A 22,485-nucleotide genomic window follows, 5' to 3' on the forward strand; every position below is an offset into this window, starting at 1 on the left:
TAAGTAGTCATGTTAGGCATAGATATAGTGTTTATATTGTGTTGGGTGATTCTTTTATCAATACTTTAACTATGAACTCTATGGTTTTTTTTGAGGCAAACTTCAAATTGTTGTATGTGGTGTAAATGTGCTAGTGCTATTAATGTGTTATTATATTAGATTATATGATAATTTTAAAGGAAATAATTAATAACCTAAAAAGTATTTTAGTTTTAATGATAATGAGAGATAAATGGTACTTTCTAGAGGTAGATAACGTATCAAAGACTACTCAAGCTATTTATGTAATTTTGTCCATGCTATGGTACTATCATTGAAAGTTTGACATTATGGTGTTGCATCACATTTATTGGTGTCTTTTATGGGCTACCAAAATGAACCTTTATAGTATATTGGTAGATAGAAGTGTTTGTTTTAGATATATTATCATATATTGATATATTAAAAAAAAGTTTGAAGTCTCATCAATTTTATTTTAATGATCATGGCTAATTTTGTATATCTATTGAAAAGTGGTCATTTTAAAGTGTCATTGATTACCTACCTACTGAAAGATGTCTCATGTCTCAGTAATAATGCACTCGAGGGTATGTGTAGGATCATGGTGTGCCAAAAAGGGGTGATGTGAAAAAAATGGAGTTTGAAAACGTCTAAAAGAATTTCAAAATCTGCTTTGACCCTTTTCCATCCATCCAGATACCAAAGTTGAAAAGTTAGGATCAAGCCTTTTTGGGTATTTGATCGGTAATTGAGAATTTGATTTCATATTAGATACCTGATATCCGATACCTGATATTATATCAAGTATCCAATATGAAATCGGATACCCAAAACTTTTAACATAGATTTAAAAAAAAAAGCTCGAGAGCACTTTTACATTGCATTTTTTCTTGACTTGAGTATTGACCTCCATTCAAGTATTAGATTTCGGAATGGGTATACGATAAGGATAAGTTTTTTTTTTGGTTTTTAAAAAATGTTTTGAATGAATATTATTATAAATTAGTTATTTTTAATTGAATTTTTTAAAAATTAGGATTTTATAAATAGAAAAAGTTGAAATTTAGGTTGTTTTTAATAGAAATTATGTTTTGCAAATTAATAGATATGGTTGATCCAAATGATGATACTGAGGTAGGAAACAATGTTCCTCGTAACCATCCACCTATTTGGTTGGTTTGAATGCATCGAAAGGGGTCATAGGTTAACTTATGACCCCTTTCAATGCATTTCATGACAACATATGTCCCTAGGGGCCCTAGGACCCCTAGGGACCTATTTGGTTGGTTTGAATGCATCGAAAGGGGTCATTCAATAACCTATGACCCCTTTTGATGCATTTCATGATAACATATGTCCCTATAGGCCCTAAGACCCCTAGGGACCCATTTGGTTGGTTTGAATCTATCAAAAGGGGTCATAGGTTAACCTATGATCTCTTTTGACACATTTCATGACAATATATGTTCCTAGGGGCCTAGGACCCCTAGGGACCTATTTGAATGTTTTAAATGTGTTGAAAGGGGTCATACGATAACCTATGACCCCTTTCGATGCATTTCATGACAACATATATCCATAGGGGCCCTAGGACCCCTAGTGATGTTGGAAGGGGTCATAGGTTAACCTATGACCCCTTTCGATGCATTTCATGACAACATATGTTCCTAGGGGACCTAAGACCCTTAGGGACCTGTTTGGTTGGTTCGAATGTGTTGAAAGGGATCATTGGTTAACCTATGGCCCCTTTCAATGCATTTCATGACAACATATGTCCCTAGGGCCCCTAGGACCCCTAGGGACCTATTTGGTTTTTTTGAATGTGTCAAAAGGGGTCATACGATAACCTATGATCCCTTTCGATGCATTTCATGACAATGTATGTCCCTAGCAACCTAGGACCCCTAGGCACCTATATGGTTGGTTCAAATGCCTTTTAATGCATTTCATGACAACATATACCCGTAGGGGCCATTTCATGACAACATATGTCCCTAGGGGCCCTAGGACCCCTAGGGACCCATTTCATTGGTTTGAATGGATCGAAATTTGATGCATTTCATGACAACTTATGTCACTAGGGGCCCTAGGACCCTTAGGGACTTATTTGGTTGTTTTGAATGCGTCAAAAGGAGTCATATGATAACCTATGACCCCTTTCGACACATTTCATGACAACATATGTCCCTAGGCACCCTAGGACCCATGGGGACATCAAAAGAGGTCATAGGTTAACCTATGACCCCTTTCAATGCATTTCATCACAACATATGTCCCTAGGGGCCCTAGGAATCCTAGGCACCTATTTGGTTGTTTCAAATGCATTAAAAGGGGTCATACGATAACCTATGACCCCTTTTAATGCATTTCATGGCAACATATGTCCCTAGGGGCCCTCAGACCCCTATGGATGTTGAAAGGGATCATAGGCTAACTTATGACCCCTTTCGATGCATTTCATGACAACATATCTCCCTAGGGGCCCTAGGACCCTTAGGGATCTATTTGGTTGGTTTGTATGTGTTGAAATGGGTCATAGGTTAACCTATGACCCCTTTTGATGCATTCAAAACAACCAAATAGGTCCCTAGGTGTCCCAAGACACCTAGGGACCTATTTGGTTGTTTTGAATGCATCAAAATGGGTCATATGATAACCTATGACCCCTTTTGATGCATTTCATGACAACATATGTCCCTAAGGGCCCTAGGACCCTAAGGACCTATTTGGTTGGATCAAATGCATCCTTTCAACACATTTTATGTCAACATATGACCCTGGGGGCCCTAGGACCCCTAGGAACCTATTTGGTTGGTTTGACTGATTAGGACCTATTTGGTTGGTTCGAATGCGTCGAAAGTGGTCATAGGTCTTTCAACACATTTCACGAAAACATATGTCCCTAGGGACGTCAAAAGGGGTCATAGGTTAACCTATGACCCCTTTTGATGCATTTCATGACAACATATTTCTCTAGGGGCCCTAGAACCCCTAGGGACCTATTTGGTTGGTTTGAATGCATCGAAAGGGGTCATAGGTTAACCTATGACCCCTTTCAATGCACTTCATGACGGGTCATATGATAACCTACGACCCCTTTTAATGCATTTCATGACAACATATGTCCCTAGGGGCCCTAAGACCCCTAGAGACATCAAAAGGGGTCATAGGTTAACCTATGACCCCTCTCAATGCATTTCTTGACAACATATGTCCCTAGGGGCCCTAGGAATCCTAGGGGCCTATTTGGTCAGTTCGAATACATTGAAAGGTGTCATAGGTTAACCTATGACCCCTTTCGATGAATTTCATGACAACATATGTCCCTAGGGGCCTAGGACCCCTAGAGATGTCAAAAGGGGTCATAGGTTAATCTATGAACCCTCTCAACGTATTTCATGACAACATATGTCCCTAGAGGCCCTAGGACCCCTATGGACCTATTTTGTTGGTTTGAATGCGTCGAAAGGGGTCATAGGTTAAACTATGACCCCTTTAGATGCATTTCATGACAACATATGTCCTTAGGGGCCCTAGGACCTATAGGGACCTATTTTTTTGGTTTGAATGTGTCGAAAGGGTCATATGATAACCTATGACCCCTTTTGACACATTTCATGACAACATATGTCCCTAGGGGCCCTAGGACCCCAATTTAACCTATGACCCCTTTCGATGCATTTCATCACAACATATGTCCCTAGGGGCCTTAGGACCCTTATGGCCTATTTGGTTGGTTTGAATGCATATGTCCCTAGGGGCCCTAGGACCCCTAGGGACCTATTTGGTTGGTTCAAATGCATCATGACAACATATGTCCCTAGGGGCCCTAGGACTCTTAGGGATCCATTTGGTTGGTTCAAATGCGTCAAAAGGGGTCATCTATGACCCCTTTCGATGTAGTTCATGACAATATTATATTTAATAATAATACAATAATATGTATTTTAATATAATAATAATATATTACTAGATTATATAAGAACAATAATCATATATATTACTATATATAATAATAAATCATATAATATTACTATATATATTTAATAATAATAATAATTATCATATATATTACTATATTATGTTTTGTTATAATAATAATCATAATCATGTAATTATATATAGTAATAATAGTTAATAATAATAATCATAATAATATGTAATAATAGTTAATAATAATAATGCCCACACTTCCCAAATTTTGGTTTCCCTCCAAAATTTGGGTGGTTTCCCTCCAAAATTTCAAAAATTTGAGTTGGGCTATGAATGCTTGAAAGAATTATGGCCACCACTTTTTGGGTACCTGATTTCATATCGGGTATCTGATTTGGTATCGGATACTTGATTTGAAATCAAGTACCCGATTAGGCTTGGTATTTACCAAACTTGTTTGGTCAACTCAAAAAATGTGTTTGAGAAAGGTTTCACTGACATTTAGACTTTGAGTAGTCATTTGACAATATTATTTTCATCAAAATTCAATGAAACAAAAAGGGTTTTTTTATAACACTCTCAAGATTCCATTGATATAATTACTATCAAATTCTGAGTTCGATAAGTATTTATTAGTTAATTTTTAATGAAGATGACAACAAAGTGCTGATTGAAAAAAAAACTATAACTTTCAAATGGTGTAACATTTTTGAAATCCAAAAGTTGCATCACATTCTATGTTTCGCCTAGTATAAGGAAAAAAAAATTAATTTGGTAAAGTTTTCAATTAGTTAAGGTGGTCAAACACATAGTTTTTTTAATTCTGGAAAAGTTATAGTAGAAAAATTATATTTAAATATTTATTTGGAATAAAAATACTCAAAAATATGTGTCACATCTAAGAATGAGTCTACTTTTTATATCTATAATTATATTATGAAATAGTATGAATTTGATTTTGATTAAGGTGGTCAAACATACACCTTTTTGTTTTTGCCCTGAAATGTTTGTAGTACTGCATTCAAATCCAAACTTTTGTCTAATCAAATAATTTTCCTTCTAGATAAGGCCTAGTAGTTTAGAGACTACATTCAATTTCCTATAGATTATTTTCTTACAACATTTTGATATAAAGTCCAGAACCACTTTAAAGTTATGTGTCAAGTTGACACAACCCCTGATTTGTTAGTTTTTCACTACCAGTTAAGGCCATAGTTTGGTTGACCATGATCCTGCACATACCCTCGACTTGGGACAAATGTTCAAGTGGTAGTGGATAAATGTATGAGTAGGGGTGTATAAATGAAGAAATTATAAACCAAAAAAAGATAATTAGTAATTAAAGAGTTGAGGAGATGGCCTACTTATTGATTAGCAAAGTCTAAAATCAAATTTATATTAGACTTAATTATAAATAATATAATAAAAATGAATTTTATTGTTTACTTAATAACTAAGACTAATTTTAGACAAGAGCCTATAACACAAAAGTAAAATTGAGTTTCTTATAATAACTAAGAATAATTTTATTTATTATAATATTTTTTAATAAAATATTGATTATTAAATAAAATTTCTCATAAGATTGACAACAGACTTCATAAAAGGAAGAACTCTAGTAGACTTATCTTATCCAATCCAAGCTTTATACAAAATTGGCTCTCTAACCAACCAAAGAAGGAAGGCAAATGGCCATGATGAATACATACTTTATTTCTCATGGATCACCCACATTGGCCATAAAAGAGCTTTCTGTAATGAATTTTCTGTTGAACTGGGACAAAGTTTTACAAGAGAAGCCTAAAAACACATTGCTCATCTTTTCTCACTGGGATACTTCCTTCCCCACTCTCAATACTGTGAGAAAACATACCACAATTTATGATTTCTTTTGCAATGACTTTACCAAAGAGATGTACAAGTTAACTCCCCCTTTTCACTTCCATTGATTTGGGATTTGATGTCAAGAGGCTAAACCTTCATTTGGGCTTTTTGTTGCATCTAAATTTGCAACCAGCTATAGAATCCCATAATTTCTCAACAGTTTTCCTCCATCCAATGAATACAACTAATTTTATTCTTGAATTGAAAATGTACATTCCGAATCCTTTTGAAGGCTTCTCAATTTACTGAAGTATACCTATCTTGATTATTTGCATGAGGAAGTTACTTTCCCATTTTTTAATGCTCAAATTACTTGATCCATATGTCCTAGATCTACTTGCTCTAGCGTGTCAACAAAACATGGGGGCATAAAGGAGCATAGTGTCATGGAACTTATTTGTGATTGAAATCTAAACATGGCATCATGAAAATCGATCTTTCATCTACATATTTGGAAGATTTGTTGCTCTTTTCATCTTAATTTATCATGGGTCTTTATCAAGTTATAATATCAACATTTAGCATGTTGAATACAATGTGCATGGAGCTCTTGATGTGGAAAAAAGAGTGAAAGATTTGCTGGGTAATTCAGGATTGAAGAATGTTGAGGAAGATTCAAGTAGAGGACTAGATCATGGTGCTTGGGTACCCCTTTCTTTGATGTACTTGAATGCTAACATACCTATTTGTCAGATGTCTGTCTAGTTAGCACAAAGTGGTGAGTGTTGAAAGATTTTTTATGCACCTATGTAGCTTGTTATACCCAAATTACTATCAACAACACAGCTCATCCACATTTCTAATATTTTTGCATACGTTAAAGAGTCTCCTTCACATGTGTCAACAAAAGTGGTTGATCTATCATCTACACTCTTAATTTTTTTTCAACATATCAGTTTATGTATTTGATCTATTATATCTATAAATTAATGAAATGGGTTTGTAATCTATGAGCCCAATTTGGGTTTCCAATAATGAGTACCCCTATAAGATGGGACATGTTTTGCCACCCTTGAAATCAGAGGGTGTTTTGATAATTGGATCTAGCAATGCCACTCACAACCACCAAAGTTTGGATATTGATGCTCAAGTTCATCCTCCATGGGCTCTAGATTTTGACAACTGGCTAATAGAAATCCTAATCAAAGGCAGGTAAAAGACACACTTTACATCTACTTCTATATCCATCTTTGTAGTTTATCAAGACTTTTTTTCTACTAATTGATTCTTGGGTAAGTTTCAAATGCTCAATAACAAAAGATTCCATAGATATATTTCTCTCTTCAAGTATCAAATCACATGGTTTAATTGTTTGGTTATCTATTAAAAAAATTGTTTTTAGATTCAATTCTCTCTCCCTCTCTCTCTCTCTCTCTCTATATATATATATATATATATATATATATATATATATATATATATATATATATATATATATATATAGAGAGAGAGAGAGAGAGAGAGAGAGAGAGAGAGAGAGAGAGAGAGAGAGAGAGAGAGAGAGAGAGAGAGAGAGAGAGAGATCATATTATAAAGTGCAATTTAAAGTTGTTTTTTTTGGGGGTAAAAGATTAATAGATCCGTACTATTATTAGATAGAAGAAAACATTACAACAATAGGAATCCTTCCAAACACAGTCAAGACAGCATAAAGTGCAATGTCATAATGAGACTATCATTTAGAATATCAAGAAGATGAATAAGACTAGAGATGGCATTGATCAAGGAGATTCAACAGTTCAACCACATTAGGCCATTCAACCACCATAGACCCCTGCTCCAAATTTGCACCCAGATTTGCAAGGTGATCAGATCTCTCTATAACAGTGGGAGACCTTATACACCTAAATCTTGGCAAGAGCCTCCAAACTTATTTAATGACATATTAGAGGTCCCAAGACACTAAGGAATAAGAGGAAAGAGTAGATGTCAGAAGTTGAGAATCACCTTCAATATGAACCATCTTGAAACCCATATCCAAAGACATTTTAGTGCCCTCCAAAAGGGCTTGTGCCTCAGCAATGTTATTGGAAGCATCAAGGATTCTAGAGTAAGAAGCCCTTAGTGTATTACCAAAATGGTTCCTAATAACATAACCCACTCCTACTCTACTTGGATTTCCTTTGGAGGCCCCATCGAAGTTGAGCTTAACAAAAGAACTAGATGATGGTTGCCACTTGATTTCACTTCTAATATCCTTCTTGGATCTTTTACCCACTAAAACTCCCCAGAATGGGATATAATTTTTTTTTCTAGTTATTTAGGACATAAGAGTCAAACAAAGTGAATGTAGAAGATAAGTTTTTCATCCTCATGACATAAGAATTAGCACAATTCACACACTTTATCCACCTCCAAAGACTCTTTCCTAAAAATCATCTTATTTCGTTCCCACCATATCCCCCAAACAACTAGTGTAGGAACAACCCTCCAAATTGCTACAAAAAAGGAGTTCTTCTATAACAAAGGCCAACCAATCAACTATTGATGGAGTGTTCTTTGAATTGGGTTGATCCAACCAAGTCTATCCATAACTCTACTCCAACATTCATAGGCAATATCACAAGTGAGAAGGAGGTGATATGTGTCTTCTCTAACTTTCTCACACAAGATACACATAAAATTGTCTGAGATACCTATTGATCTCAGATTGGTTTTGATAAGTGAGTGTCAACACACTTAACCTCTTTACTTAGTTCATGTTGTACTAATAATACATGTTGAGCACAACATGTAAATATTGAACATGCCAAGTTGTAATGAGTGTTAGAGTCACTCAAGTGCCAAGCAGATAGACCATGTCAAGTGATTTAGGAGCCAAGTAAACAATGGATGTCGAGTAATGTAGATGTTGAGTCCAAGTATAAAGATCAATACATGTCGAGCATTAGAGACCTCATATGCTGAGTGACACAATTTTGACATATTTTTCTGTAATGGCATAGACAACTATGTAAACCATTTTTGAGTCGAATTAAGATTAATTCTGATATTTTGGAGATAAGGACGAATCTATATTTGGATTCCCTATGCAATTACATGTAGCCAATCAAAAAAAGGGAAGGTTTAAGTAGCAAAATAGATGAATCGAGGCTATAGATTCATACCTAACCCTAAGCCACCTAAGTCTTCTTAAGGAGGATGAAGCCCTAAACTCTTTATGATAGAGGAGAGTGAATGTGGAAGGAATTGAAGGAGCAAACAAGATAGTTTGCATGCAGAGCATTCAAGGTGACTTAGAAGTTATGATGAAAGAGTGAATTGCAAAATCAATTAGATAAGGACAAAGGACAAAGAAAAGGATACAAAATTGAGACATCTGATCATGAAGGATCTATAAGACATTGTGTAGAGGTGATCTATTATTAGGCAAGCAAGTGCCAATCATAGGATCTATGCTGAGACATTTTAATAGGTGATTTTATTTAAATCTCTTAACATAGTAGTCCTAACAAGCTGTATGAAATCCTTTAACAGAGTGCTTACTTAGTTGTAAGTTGAAGTCCCCTAATAAGGCACACTTCTAATAGGGTGTTGAAATCCTCTAACAAGGTGAGACCTAACAATCTTTGTAAGCCTTTAATAGGGTAGATCTTTCATAGGGTAGATCATGTTTCATGGTCAAAACATTGTAACCTTCGTTGGATACACTTTATTACTACAATAGTGAAGATTTGTGGGTGTCATCATCACCCCGGTTTTACCTTCTCACTTGGAGGGTTTCTGGATAATCATATCTAATGTTATGTGTGAATGCTTACATGGTTATATAATTTAGATGCATATGCTTTACATGTCATTTCAGTTTACTTACTGAATGCATGAGATCAATGTATGGTGAAAGTTTTATGGGTCCAAGTTACTAATTCATCCCCCCCAGAAGTTTACTCTTTCCACTTGTAATTCCAACAATTCATATCAGAGCCTAGTTCTCAAAAAGGGAAGCTTTACAACTTTGAGGAAAGATCTTGAAATGGAAGTCTACAAGTTGGGAAAGACTATTGAAAACCAGGAGATCAAAATACATCTCATACTATAGCAACTGAATGAGGAAAGAGAAGAACTAAAGAAATCCTTGAAGAGAAGGAAAGAGATAGCTATTACAGAGAATGACACACCATACAAAGAGATAGACACTACCAAAGCTATTTGCAGATGGTGACTCCAATTAATTTTATGTAGTAGTTGTAGATCTAATGGAAAAGAATGAGTCCAAGTTGAGGAAATTAGAAATCTCAAGTTAGAGCAATAATTACAAGCTATACTGTTATGTGAGGTGACTAAGCAAAAGAAGAAAGCTATGGAAGACAAGGCCATGATTAAAGAAGACAAAATAATTCTGGCCAACAAATTGGAAGAGAAGTCAATAGAGCTAACCAAGATTTCCAACATGCAATTGGATACCCTAAGTCAAATGATGAATGCCAACTATGAACTGAATGTCAAGGACATTGAGATAACTACATTGAAGTTGCAGAATGAACAATTGTAGAGTGACCTAAAGAGAGAAAAAGAATTTTTTGAAAGATTCAACAAGCCAAATGAAGCCATCAAATACTTTGAGAAACTATTAAGATCCCCTAGACCCAACAATGATACATCAAGACTGGGCTACACAAGCATTGAAGAAGGAGAATCATCCAAGGTTGTAGAAGAAAGGAACATCAAAGGTAAGAACTCCAAACCTACTTGTCATAATTGAGGTAAGAAAGGACATACTGCTAATGTGTGTAGGAGAAAAACTACAAATCAGAATGTCAAGCCTAAGAACATGACTTATTGTCATAAGTGCAACGAGCAAGGTCATTAGGCACATAAATGCAGAACCAGGACTGTGCATACAATTTTTTTTGAAGGATACTACTATAATTGTTAGAAGTATGGACATAGAGATTTTGAATGTAGATCCAAATCTATGAGGTCATCAAACAAGCCAACAAAGGTAAGAAACAATGGGAACTCTTGCAATTGGGATTATAATACAAGATATAGTTGTGATTATTGTCAAGAATATGGACATATACCTAAAAATTGTATTAGGACACACTTCAATGGTAATTACAAAAGATGGTTAAGTCAAACTACATGTTTTAGCTATTTGAAGATTGGTCACATCTATAAATATTATCCAACTAGGTCAAAGGCACCAAGTTGTGAATTTGATAAAGGTAAAGGTAAGGCAGATGTTGAACACATCAGAGGTGAGATGAATAAGACATGGAAAAAGAAAGATGTTTGTAGCACATAAAATGGAGAAGGGATCACTTCACCTAATAGGTCAAGGGATCACACTTCATCAAACTAGGCAAACAAGAGGTATGTGGGACTAATATTTAAAGGTTTTATCATACATCAGTTCCAAAAGGAGATAGTACTAAAAAGAATAAATTAGCATGAATAAAGATGCAAGATGTTATAAATTCAAGATAAATCTTTGAGTCTTTCATGCTGTTTCCAAGTATGAAAAGTTTCCTATATGTGCCAAGTGGAATGCTAGTTGATGCCAAATTGTCAGACTAGGTAGTTGACATCAAGCTCGTAGTAGCTACCAAGTGATGGCAATGTCAATGGATGTTGAATGAACCTAAAATTGGTCATTCCTGAGCTTATATATGTGTAAGCCCTTAGCAATAAATACAAGGTTTTCAAAGGGTATATGATCGATTTAAGCTCATTTTTCATCATTTCAAAATAAAGTAAGAGTGAGAAGAGCTAGAAGCAACCTGAAATTTGTCAAAAGTGATTGCAAAAGATTTGTGCAAAGATTCATCACCAGTTCATCAAATTTTCTAAGGTATTTATTTGAAGCTGAGCTATGCAGTTTAAATTTTCATAAACTCTAGCTTGTCACAATGGTATCAAGTTCAAAAAATGTTGAAGGAAAGAAGTTTTAAATGTTCAGCTAGTTAGTAATGAAGTTAAGAAACTTGTATTTAAAGCCATTCTTGACATCGCCTATAAACAAGACCCTTCTAGCACATTGTCAATGATGCTGCCAAATGTATGGTGCAAGATAAGAGGAAATGCTACAATTGCAAGATAGGAAGCATTGGTGACATGGAAATAAGAGGTACATACAATAGATTGTGTGAAAATAGTGTTTTGAGGGAGGAATTCAAAATTATTGAGAAAAAGGGTTTAACACAAGCCCTAGATATTCTTAATCTATTTAAAACTGAGTGGATATGAATTGTACTAAATCAAATTCATGATGGTTCCTTGTGGTTGGAAGGAGGACCAATTAAAATAGCCAACAGAGTAATTCATAGGGTTACTAGTTACCCAACCCTAGATCAGCCCAAGACATTTGGAAGTGATTGAGAAAAATACTGGAGCAGTCTAGAATACGAGAAGTATGACTATAGATACAACCTTAGATCCTCTTATCAATTTTTTTGTAAGGGTAATCTTACATAAATTCTATCAATCTAGTAGATTGAATAGTGTACCCTACATAGCTATGGATGTTGTTTATAAAATTGTTAAGAAAGATCATACATATGATCTAGTAGAACTTAAGCTACAACAACTTATGGAGAACCTTGGAGCAATAAGGAAAACCAAGAGTACACAATGCAAGTTTGGTTCTATACTAGTTTGCATATTCTTTTATGTACAAAACACATTTCCCTCATTTGGAAAAGTAGGATGGAAGACTAATAGATCAGCTGTAGTACATAGGAGAGTACATTAAGTAGCTAGGAGAAAACTTTGAATCCATAATGACTAGTTACTTTGAATATTTTAAGAAGTTAATGAAGCACAAACTTAGAATTCTAGTTTCCTTAGTTGAGAAACATTATAATGATGTATGCTTTCTTGTTGATGATGACTACATGTTTGTGCAAGCTTCCACACCAAGGGTAAGATGGTTGGGACCCTTAGGTTATGAGGTAAATGTAGATGAAACCTCAACAGCCATAACAACCCTACTTGTAGAAGAAGTAGACAAGACTGCAAAAGTTTTTGGAAATTATGAGATGGTGAAATCAAAGATTTCCATGGAACTAAAGATTTCCTCCAAAATTAAGAAAAAGGACAAGTTGGTAAAGGAATTAAAAGAAAAATTTGGAGAAGGTGTTGAGGAGGAAGAGGAAGAAGATGAAAAAGATGAAGAGGATGAACAAACACAAGCTCATGAACCTCTAGCTTTAACTGAAGGATTGGGAGAAGACAAAGAAGAGGAGGTGATTGATGGTGCCAAGGGAGAAGAAGCCAAAGAAGCACCTATTCTTGTTGAGTCACAGAAGAGGAAAGAAAAGGCGCAACCCATAGAAAGGGAAAAGAAGATTGTAAAACCAAGTCAACCAAAGCCTACTATACCTACTACAAGGGCCACTACATGAGAAACCACCCAAAAGGGCAAGGAAAAGTCAAAGAAAATAGAGCAAGGTGGATAGTAGCATAAAATCCAAAGAAGGAAGTATGTGGCTCAACCAAATTTTGATGAAGAGAAGACATAATCAAATGATAACTATCAATTCAAGGTGGTAAGTCACAATCCTCTCTCTGATCTTGAGAATTTATGTGAACATATCAAGAGTAATGCTAATTTATCTAGTTTTAGACATATTAATTTTGATAAATTGGGAAAAGAAGAGAAAAACCAAGTGGAAGAGGCATTATATGCCATGATGACAAAGTTCAAGAACACTCCACTAGAATTTGCCAACACAATACCTAAAAGCCTATATGACATTGTTGAGCAAAAATGACATTATCTTCTAAATTTGGAAAGACAAATAAGGGAGACAACACTAGCCCAAGTAATGCCAGAATTGACAAAGGGACAAATTGCTAAGGTTGTTAAGAAATATGCAGTTAGGTTTACACCTAAATACAAAGCCTTCAATATTCTCCAAAATAATATTGAAGATGTTGTTAAGAGATCAACACAAATATGAAAACTTATTTATGGGTTAACCATTGTTAAGCAAAGAGAAGTTGACCCTTTAGAGGGTAAAGGTGATGACAAAGATGATGATGGTAAAAATAATAATGAAGATGATGATAAGGAAGATGATGAAAAAGATAATATAGTTGGAAAGATAGAAAAGTAAGATGATGACAAGGCAACATTTGAGCAGCAACAAGAAGAACAAATTGTGCATGACACACAATTGCCGAGTGTTAATCCTCCTCATAACATAACCAAAACCACTAAAACCATAATTCTTAATGATGTCTCTAATCCATCATCTCAAAACATCAATCCTCTAATGGTAGAAGGTTTAAAGAATATTTTAGATCAATCTACTTTGTAAGCAAAACTATGTGGTAATCTTGTTTTGGTCAGTGTAGAAGAACTGCAAAAGGCAGTAATTGATGTTACAAGGGAAAAGGTGAATCCACAAGAACCACCTTCCATCATCCCTTTAGTTACTCTTGTACCACCTTTATTCCAAATCATGACAATAGAAACATCTACTAAGGTTGATACAATTGAAAAGAAAGAAGAAGAGCAAGACATGATTACAGGACAAAAAAAGGAAATAGGATAGATAGATTCATCTATACCTACAACAAAGCACAAGGTGCCAGCCAAGTCATAGTAATAGACTAGGGGCAGCCTAAAGAGATAGAACCAAAGGTGAAGGAACAAGTGGAAATCCAAGCATTGGTAGCCTTATCAACATCTACCACTTCTTCTACTCAAACTCTTCAGAGGTTGAGCACAGATGCTACTCCATTGTAGATCTCAGTGCCAAGTCCAAGCTCATTAAAGATTAACAAGGTAATACATTATGGAGACAGAAGCCTTGATGAAGAAATTGTTATTCCAAAGTATGATTATGATACTATGGCATTGGAGCAAATAGGCATAGGCATTTTACAACAAGCCTTAGAAAGGAAAAAGTATCAATAAATGCTTAGGAGAGAACACAGGTAGAAGCAAGCACTTCAAGATATAAAGGACATCTTTTTAGATGAATTTAGCCTACTAACTATTGCTGAGACCAAGTCACTAATAGAAAAATTGATAGATATAGTGGAGAAGGTCAGTAATGAAGACCTTGATACAAATGCAAAACTATTAGAATGGTCTGAAAGAAGTTTCAAAGCAAAGTAACTAAGAAAACATCTAATAAGATAGCACTACAACAAGATGCATCAGCAACCAAGGTTGAGGATGTGAAGAAGGCACTTGAGAATATATTCTCATTGTACACAAAACTATGTAATCCTACACTTCACCCAAGAGACCAAAAGTCACATTCTGAGTTTAGAGAGCAAAATATCTACATCAAGTGAAAGCCTACCTAAAAATCCAACTTAGAGTGAGAAGCATTTTAGAACATTGCTTCAGACAAAAAGTCAATTAGCTATCTTAATAGTAGATGAGGCTAACATTAGAGCCAAACTAACAAGTATTTAGGCTACCCTCACCCCATATATGGAGATAATGCACAAGGAACTAGGCTATGTTGAAACCCTATTGAAGAAAGACTCCAATCTTTCTACTCTAGATGGTCTAGTACACCTTGCTATAGAGCTTGCAATCCAAATTAAGTCATTGGATGTTCCATGTGATAACTAGGATGCAACTCTAAGGATAATAATGAATTTCCATAAATTTTTTTGGACAAACACGCGATAGGTGTATAGCCTATTTGACATAAGTGTCAAAGAGGGGGAGAAATAATAATGGGGGAGAAATATCATATGGGAGAGATATACATTTTTGAGAAGAAAGCAACAAAAGGGGCAGATATCAGCTAAAGGAGAGCATATCAAATGAAAGAGTATCAGATATAATGTATTGAATTCAAAGGAAGCACAAATTTTGGATACAAATCATACACATTAACTCAAGGGGAGTTATAAAATTTTCAGGTATACAAGTTAGTGCACAATTTTGAAATTTTGAAGTCTTGTATATAAGCTGAGTCATGGATATGTTATGCTCAAGAGATTAAGGATAATATTGTATATTTAAGTGTTTTTGACACTCATGTCAAAGGGGGATATTATTGATCTTAAATTGGTTTTGACAAGTGAGTGTCAACATAGTTAAGCTATTTACTCAGTTCATGCCGAACTAGTAATACATGTTGAGCACAACATGTAAATACTAGATCATGTCGAGTTGCAATGAGTGTCGAGTCACTTCAGTGTCAAGTAGATAGACCATGTCGAGTGATTCAAGATCTGAGTAAATAGTGGATGCCAAGTCACATTATAAAGATCAATGCATGCTGAGCATCAAAGACTTCAGATGTCGAGTGACACAATTTTGACATATTTGTTTGTAATGGCACAAATAACTATATAAACCATTTTTGAGCCAACTTAAGATTATATTTTGATATTTTGGAGATAAGGATGAATCTATATTTGGATTCCCTATGCAATTATATGCAACCAATCAAAAAAAGGGAAGGTTTAAGTGGCAAAATGGATGAACCTTAGCTGTAGATTTATACCTAACCCTAAGTCACCTAAGTCTTCTTAAGGAGGACAAAGCCCTAAACTCTTTATGATAGAGGAGAGTGAATGTGGAAGGAATTGAAGGAGTGAACAAGATAGTTTGCATGCAAAGCATTCAAGGTGACTTAGAAGTTATGATGAAAGAGTGAATTAAAAAATTAGTTAGAGAAGAACAGAGGATAGAGCAAGGGATACATCATTGACACATCTAATCATAAAGGATCTATAAGACATTTTGTCGAGGTGATCTGTTATCAGGAAGGCAAGTGCCAATCAAGATCTATGCTGAGAAATTTTAATAGGTAATTTCAGTTAAATCTCTCAACAGAGTAGTCCTAATAGGCTATATGAAATCCTTTAATAGGGTGCTTACTTAGTTGTAAGTTGAAGTCCTCTAAAAAGGCACACTTCTAACAAGGTGTTGAAATCCTCTAATAAGGTGAGACTTAATAGTCTTTGTAAGCCTTCAACAGGGCAAACCTTTCATAGGGTAGATCACGTTTCATGGTCAAAACATTGTAACCTTCATTGGATACACTTTATTACTACAATAGTGAAGATTTGTGAGTGTCATCCCCATCCTAGTTTTACCTTCTCATTTGGAGTGTTTATGGGTAATCATATCTAGTGTTATGTGTAAATGCTTACATGGTTTTATGATTTAGATGCATATTCTTTACATGTTATTTCAGTTTACTTATTAAATGCATGAGATGAATGTATGGTGAAATTTTTATGGGTCCAATTTTAAACTACTGATTTACCCCTCCACCCAAGAAGTTTACTCTTTCTACTTGTAATTCCAACAATACCTAGTCTCTGGAGTCTATATCTAGTGAGAATACACTTATGAAGTGCTAGCCAAAGAGAAGCACCAGCCTTGGGGAGGACTGCATCATGCCAACAAAGGTAAAATTCCCTAATCTTTGTTGAATAAATACCATTTAGTAAGGAGGAATAACCATCTTTGACTAAATACTTACCACTTTTGCTGAATGATTAGATTAGTTTATCCTCTTCATCAAAAATAAAGATAAACCTCTGATTAAGGGTTTTACGAGTTCAAATTTTTCCTCAATTGGGATTACACCATCTAGTATGATTTTCCAACTAGCCTTGAGACCATCCTCTGAGATTGAGATACAAAGGTAATCACAAATATTGGTACCCCATAACCTCTCCAAAGACACTTAGAGCAGTATGGAATTTTCCAAGTGAATTATGAGGGGGATAATCATTCCAAGAGTCTAACCAAAAAAGGGCTTTGTCACTAGAGTTAATCACCCAAGAGAGGTAGGGAAGTAAGATCTCCCTACTCTTTACCAAGAAATTCCACATTGTAGATACTACTGGAGTATTTCACATTGTGAATATTCTCTCTAGATTATCCAAGTCCAAATATTTAGTTATGATAATCCTAGCCCAAAGGGCACTTGAAACTTAGATTCTTATACAACAAGTTATGAATTTCCACCCCACCAAAAGATGGAGGTTTGCACATCATATCCAAAGAAACTAGCACAATCTTCTTTTTTCATCTAAGTTGCCTTTCCAAATAAAGTCTTGAAGACATTTCTTAATTTATTCTAGAACCCTCTTAAGAGAAAGTAGGAATGACATAGCATAATTTGGAATAGAGGAGAGGACAATCTTAACCAATAAAATCCTCCTAGCGAAGGATAGCCATCTTGCCTTCCAAGTAGCAATCATATCTCTAATATTTTGGATTATAGAACTCCAATATGCAGCCTTACTTGTACCTTGAAAGAAGGGAATGCCCAATTATTTACATGGGGTTTTAGCCACCTCAAAACATAGACAATTTTGAATATCCCTCATCACCAAACTCTTGGTGTTAAAAAATAAAATTATGGATTTGGATAGATTTCATTTTTGGCCTAAAGCAAAATAATAGTCATTGACGATCTCTTTGATAACCTTAGCCTCCCAAAGATTTCCTTTACCAAATAATAAAGAATGATCAACAAATAGATTATGAGTCATTCTTAAGGAGTTACATATGGTAATTCCTTCCCATTGCCCCAAGGAACCTTTGTGTTGAACAAAACCTTCTAAGCCCCTCACCAAGAATGATAAAAATGAATGGTGAAAGGGAATCACTCTGCCTAACTCCTTGTGATGAAGAGAAAAAACCACAAGGCAAACCATGAACCAATACTTAAAAAAACTCTCCCAAAATGCATTTCATCACCCACTTAACCCATTTCCTATGGAAGTGCATTTTGACCAAGATTTTTCTTTAAAAACCCCAGTTAACTCTATCATAAGGTTTCATCATATCCAATTTTAATACCATCGAGGGTAATCTATCTTCTTGGATCAAATGAAGAACTTCATGGAAAATTAAAGCACCTTCCATCATTTCTCTTCTAGGAACAAAACCACCTTGTTCTTTTGAGATGATGAATGGAATGATCTTTGCCAATCTCAAAGAAATTGCTTTAGTGAATATCTTATAAATCATGTTGCATAAGGAAATGGGTTTGAAATTAGCAAAGGATTTTGGTTGAGAGAACTTTGGAATAAGAGTAATGAAGGTTGTTTTGAATTGCTTTAACATCTCTCCATGAATCCTAACCTCTTCCAAAGCTAAAAGGATATTCCTCCCAATGAAATCCCAATACTTTTGGAAAAATAAAGGGGAAAATCCATCTGGGCTAGGTGCCTTGTTTTCCCCCATGCTGAAAACTACCTTCTTAACTTCATCCAAGAAAAAGGGTTACATTAAATTGGCATAATGCACATCTAAAACTAGTGAGGGAATGCAATCCAAAATTTTAGGATTAGCATGGGAAGTAACAACAGAATTTAGTAAGTTCTCAAAGAAATGGACCACCTCCTTTTGAATGTCATTTTTTGCTATAAGAAGCCTACCTGAATCATCTTGAATTTGGAAAATGGAATTACAATGATGCCTAATTTGGACTAATGCATGGAATAATTAGGTGTTCTTGTCACCTTCTAGTAACCAACATTCCCTTGACCTCTGATGTAGGTAAATTTCTTCCCTCAACAAAACCTCCTCCAGTTGTTTGGATATAATATACTTCAGCTGATAATCCATTATCTATAATATGTTGATTCCATTGGGATAGCTCTAACTCAATACTTCTCTTCTACTCAAAGCTATTACCAAAGATTACAAAATTCCATTCTTTGATTCTAGACTTCATGTGTTTCATCTTGAAAGCAAGTTGCTACATTCTTGACCTTGCAACAAAAGGAGATTCCCTCCACCATTCAACAATAGATTCACAAAGTCATTATCGTGGAACCACTTCCTTTCAATCTTGAAGTAATGTTTAGGCCTATTTCCCTTGTTCTTCCTAGCATTCACTAGGTCAACTAGGAAGTGATCAAATCCATTGAATAGGAGGATTGAAGAAACACAACCACCATGCTCCAAAACCCACTGAGGATTAAGCAAAAACCTATCCAACCTAACACCCACATGGCTAATCCCCTACCTCCTATTAGACTAGGCACAAATACCATTGATAAGAATATAGTCAAAGAAGGCATTACCTTCATAGAAGTCCTTGAAGTCTTCAATCACCTTTGGGGAAGGATCCAACCCACCAACTTTATCTTGGGCACCAATGGTGGCATTAAAATCTCTAGCCATGATGGTTTTAATGGTGCCAAGATTCTCCATAACCTGAGACAAGGAGTTCCAAAGGTTTTACTTACTCACCACCAAAGTGGAACCATAGACATTTATAAGAATAAAAAAAAAACTAAAATAAGGTACCTTGATAGCCATCCAATTAGCATTAGAAATAATTGGATGAACTTGATAAGAGTTTGGTTTCCACAGAATAGCCAAGCCTCCTGAGGCACCAGTGGATGGAGAAACTAGATAGGACTAGTTTTTCCAAGATTTGAAATACTTGTTATTACCTTCCAAGGAAAATTTCATTTCCTATAATAAAACTATATCAACTCCCACTCTCAAGATTTGATCCTTGATGAGACGAGCTTTTTTAGAGTCATTTAAACCTCTAACATTCTAGGATAGGAGTCTCATTGATGCTTTAAAGAGCCTTCCACTCTCCCTTGATAACTTTTTTAATAAGATCAACTACCTCTTCTTTTCTCTTCCTGGGATTCCTTACAAAATTTAGGGTCAATTGGATGCCTGAGTCAATTTCTTCCCTAATCTTCCTTGATTTAGAGCAGCAACCTTTGGGTTTTTTGATGGATGAGCAAGAGTTAATCTAATTTGTATTAGCATCCAATTTGGAAATGGAGCAAGGAAAGATTGGATTACCCAATGAACTTTGAAGTAAATTGGGGTGACCATTACCCATCTTAATATTAGGAGAATGAATACCTGCTACTAGGGAAATATCTTTAGCCAACTTAGCTAGCTCTCACTGGCAAATATTTTGAACAAGGTCATCTAAACCATCTCTTGGAAAAGTCTGATCTGAGATGTTATTAAATTTTTTAACCTGAAGGATAATTTTATCAACAAAGTCCTCCAAATCCCCTATTGATATATCGTGACTTTTCAACATTTTATTTGTTGAATTTGACATATTCCAAGGAGAACAAATAGATTTACAAGGTATAAGAGGCATATCACCCCAGTTATGGTGACAAACCCTCTCTGCAGGTGGTGATAAGTTCTCCTTATCATGTGTTTCACTAAATACAATCTTTGACTGGGATGCTTGCTTAGACATGGCCAACCCTATATTGTCATCTTGGCATGTGTTTAGATCTAAAAAGGATTGGTAAACCTAGGGGAGGTATTGAATCTCACTCTTTGATGTATAATATATTTTTGATTATGAGCCAAAATATTGATGTATAAAATATCAAAGATTTCTTTTAAGATTATATCATAGCACTTTGTCACTTTGAGGTATGATGAAATCAATCATTTTGAAGACAAAGTAGCTTTTGAAAAAATGGCCCATCCAAGCCTAGAACATTTTTTACCCATTGTGCTTGCCCTTGGAGCAGCTTGTGAGGAGGCTAAAGCTGAACTCATCCACACTAGTTGGAGTCACAGTTCACTTTCATATTCACCATATTCTTTCACATATGTACAACAATGTCATGAATTCAAATTGATGGATGCAAATTAGTGCTGCTAGTTGTAACTTAAATTAGTTGAATATAGGAATTCATGGGCTTCTACTCTCTAGTACTTCTCTTATTGTAAGGACCTATCATTATTTATATGTACTATATGATGCACCTGGTGATTTTTCTGGTCTCATTTCAGCTTGTTGAGGTGGCTATATTACAGGTTCTTGGGTAGAATTTGGAAGCACTGCAAGTGTTTTTCTTGAGTTGTTTTCACTTGGATGTTGTAGTATTCCTCAAGTTTGGGTTTGGCTCAAAAAATAAAAGTATAAATGCAACTGAATGGAGAAAATATTAGTAAAGAAAAAATAATTTACAATATATGTTTTCTTACTCTTATTTTATAAGAGGCGAGTAGAGAGCATGAAACAAAATAAGAATAATATATAAAAATATGAAATTTGTCTGTCTATTTTTGTATATTATTTTTAACTTTGAGATTTGAATCTAAAATATTTAATATTAGAAATTAACAATATATATGTGATTTAGATCAATTATGAAGCTACAAAATATTATGTCAAGGTTGCAATGTCCTTTTTTACTAGCATTTGATTATGCTAATACACCAAATCCCTCCTCCAAAAGGTTAGATCCTTATTCATATTAAATTTAGATTAAATGGTTCACTATTCTTCACACCATCCATATTATCAATGCATAACTTCATGATGTCTTTTATGCACATTATGATAGAAATTCAAACTAATTGCTAATTTGTAAGAATGTAATTAGAATTTAACAATGTAACTTGATATATTTTGATGATCTAAATCATGAGTCATGAGAAGTTGTAGTGGCAATTGGAACATCATTTTCTGAAGAGGATTTATGAAAGTTAATGTCTTTGCATTACAATCACATGTTAAACAAAACCAACCAACTTGTCATTTTGAAGGAAACAATTTTTATTTTTAGTCTCACGTGCTCATTGAATTTTGTGATTTCTTGAAGAATCACCTGGGTTTTGAATGAAAAACAAGATCTTTAGGGTAAGAGCACAAAGTTGGGTTGCAATTCTGTGGAAGTCAATTTTGTAGAATGAGACATTTTGGAAACAGGTACCTGATTTGTTTAGAATTAGGTACCCAATTTTAAAAATATGGCTTGAGCACCCAATTC

At 34.9% G+C, this 22,485-nt stretch overlaps 1 protein-coding gene across 1 annotated transcript; it reads left to right on the plus strand.

The window, feature by feature from the left end:
* Positions 1–4,626: 4,626 nt before the first annotated feature.
* LOC149568833 (extradiol ring-cleavage dioxygenase-like) lies at positions 4,627–21,362 on the plus strand. The gene is made up of 5 exons (XM_089816783.1): positions 4,627–4,658; positions 5,618–5,858; positions 6,346–6,521; positions 6,772–6,969; positions 21,137–21,362. Exons 2-5 carry the CDS (start codon positions 5,622–5,624, stop codon positions 21,360–21,362), a joined length of 837 nt encoding a protein of 278 aa, XP_089672909.1. The 5' UTR covers positions 4,627–4,658; positions 5,618–5,621.
* Positions 21,363–22,485: the final 1,123 nt, after the last annotated feature.

The sequence above is a fragment of the Cupressus sempervirens genome, chromosome 3 (assembly GCF_028749045.1).
Source record: "Cupressus sempervirens isolate cs-2001-9-10 chromosome 3, ASM2874904v1, whole genome shotgun sequence".
NCBI lineage: Eukaryota > Viridiplantae > Streptophyta > Pinopsida > Cupressales > Cupressaceae > Cupressus > Cupressus sempervirens.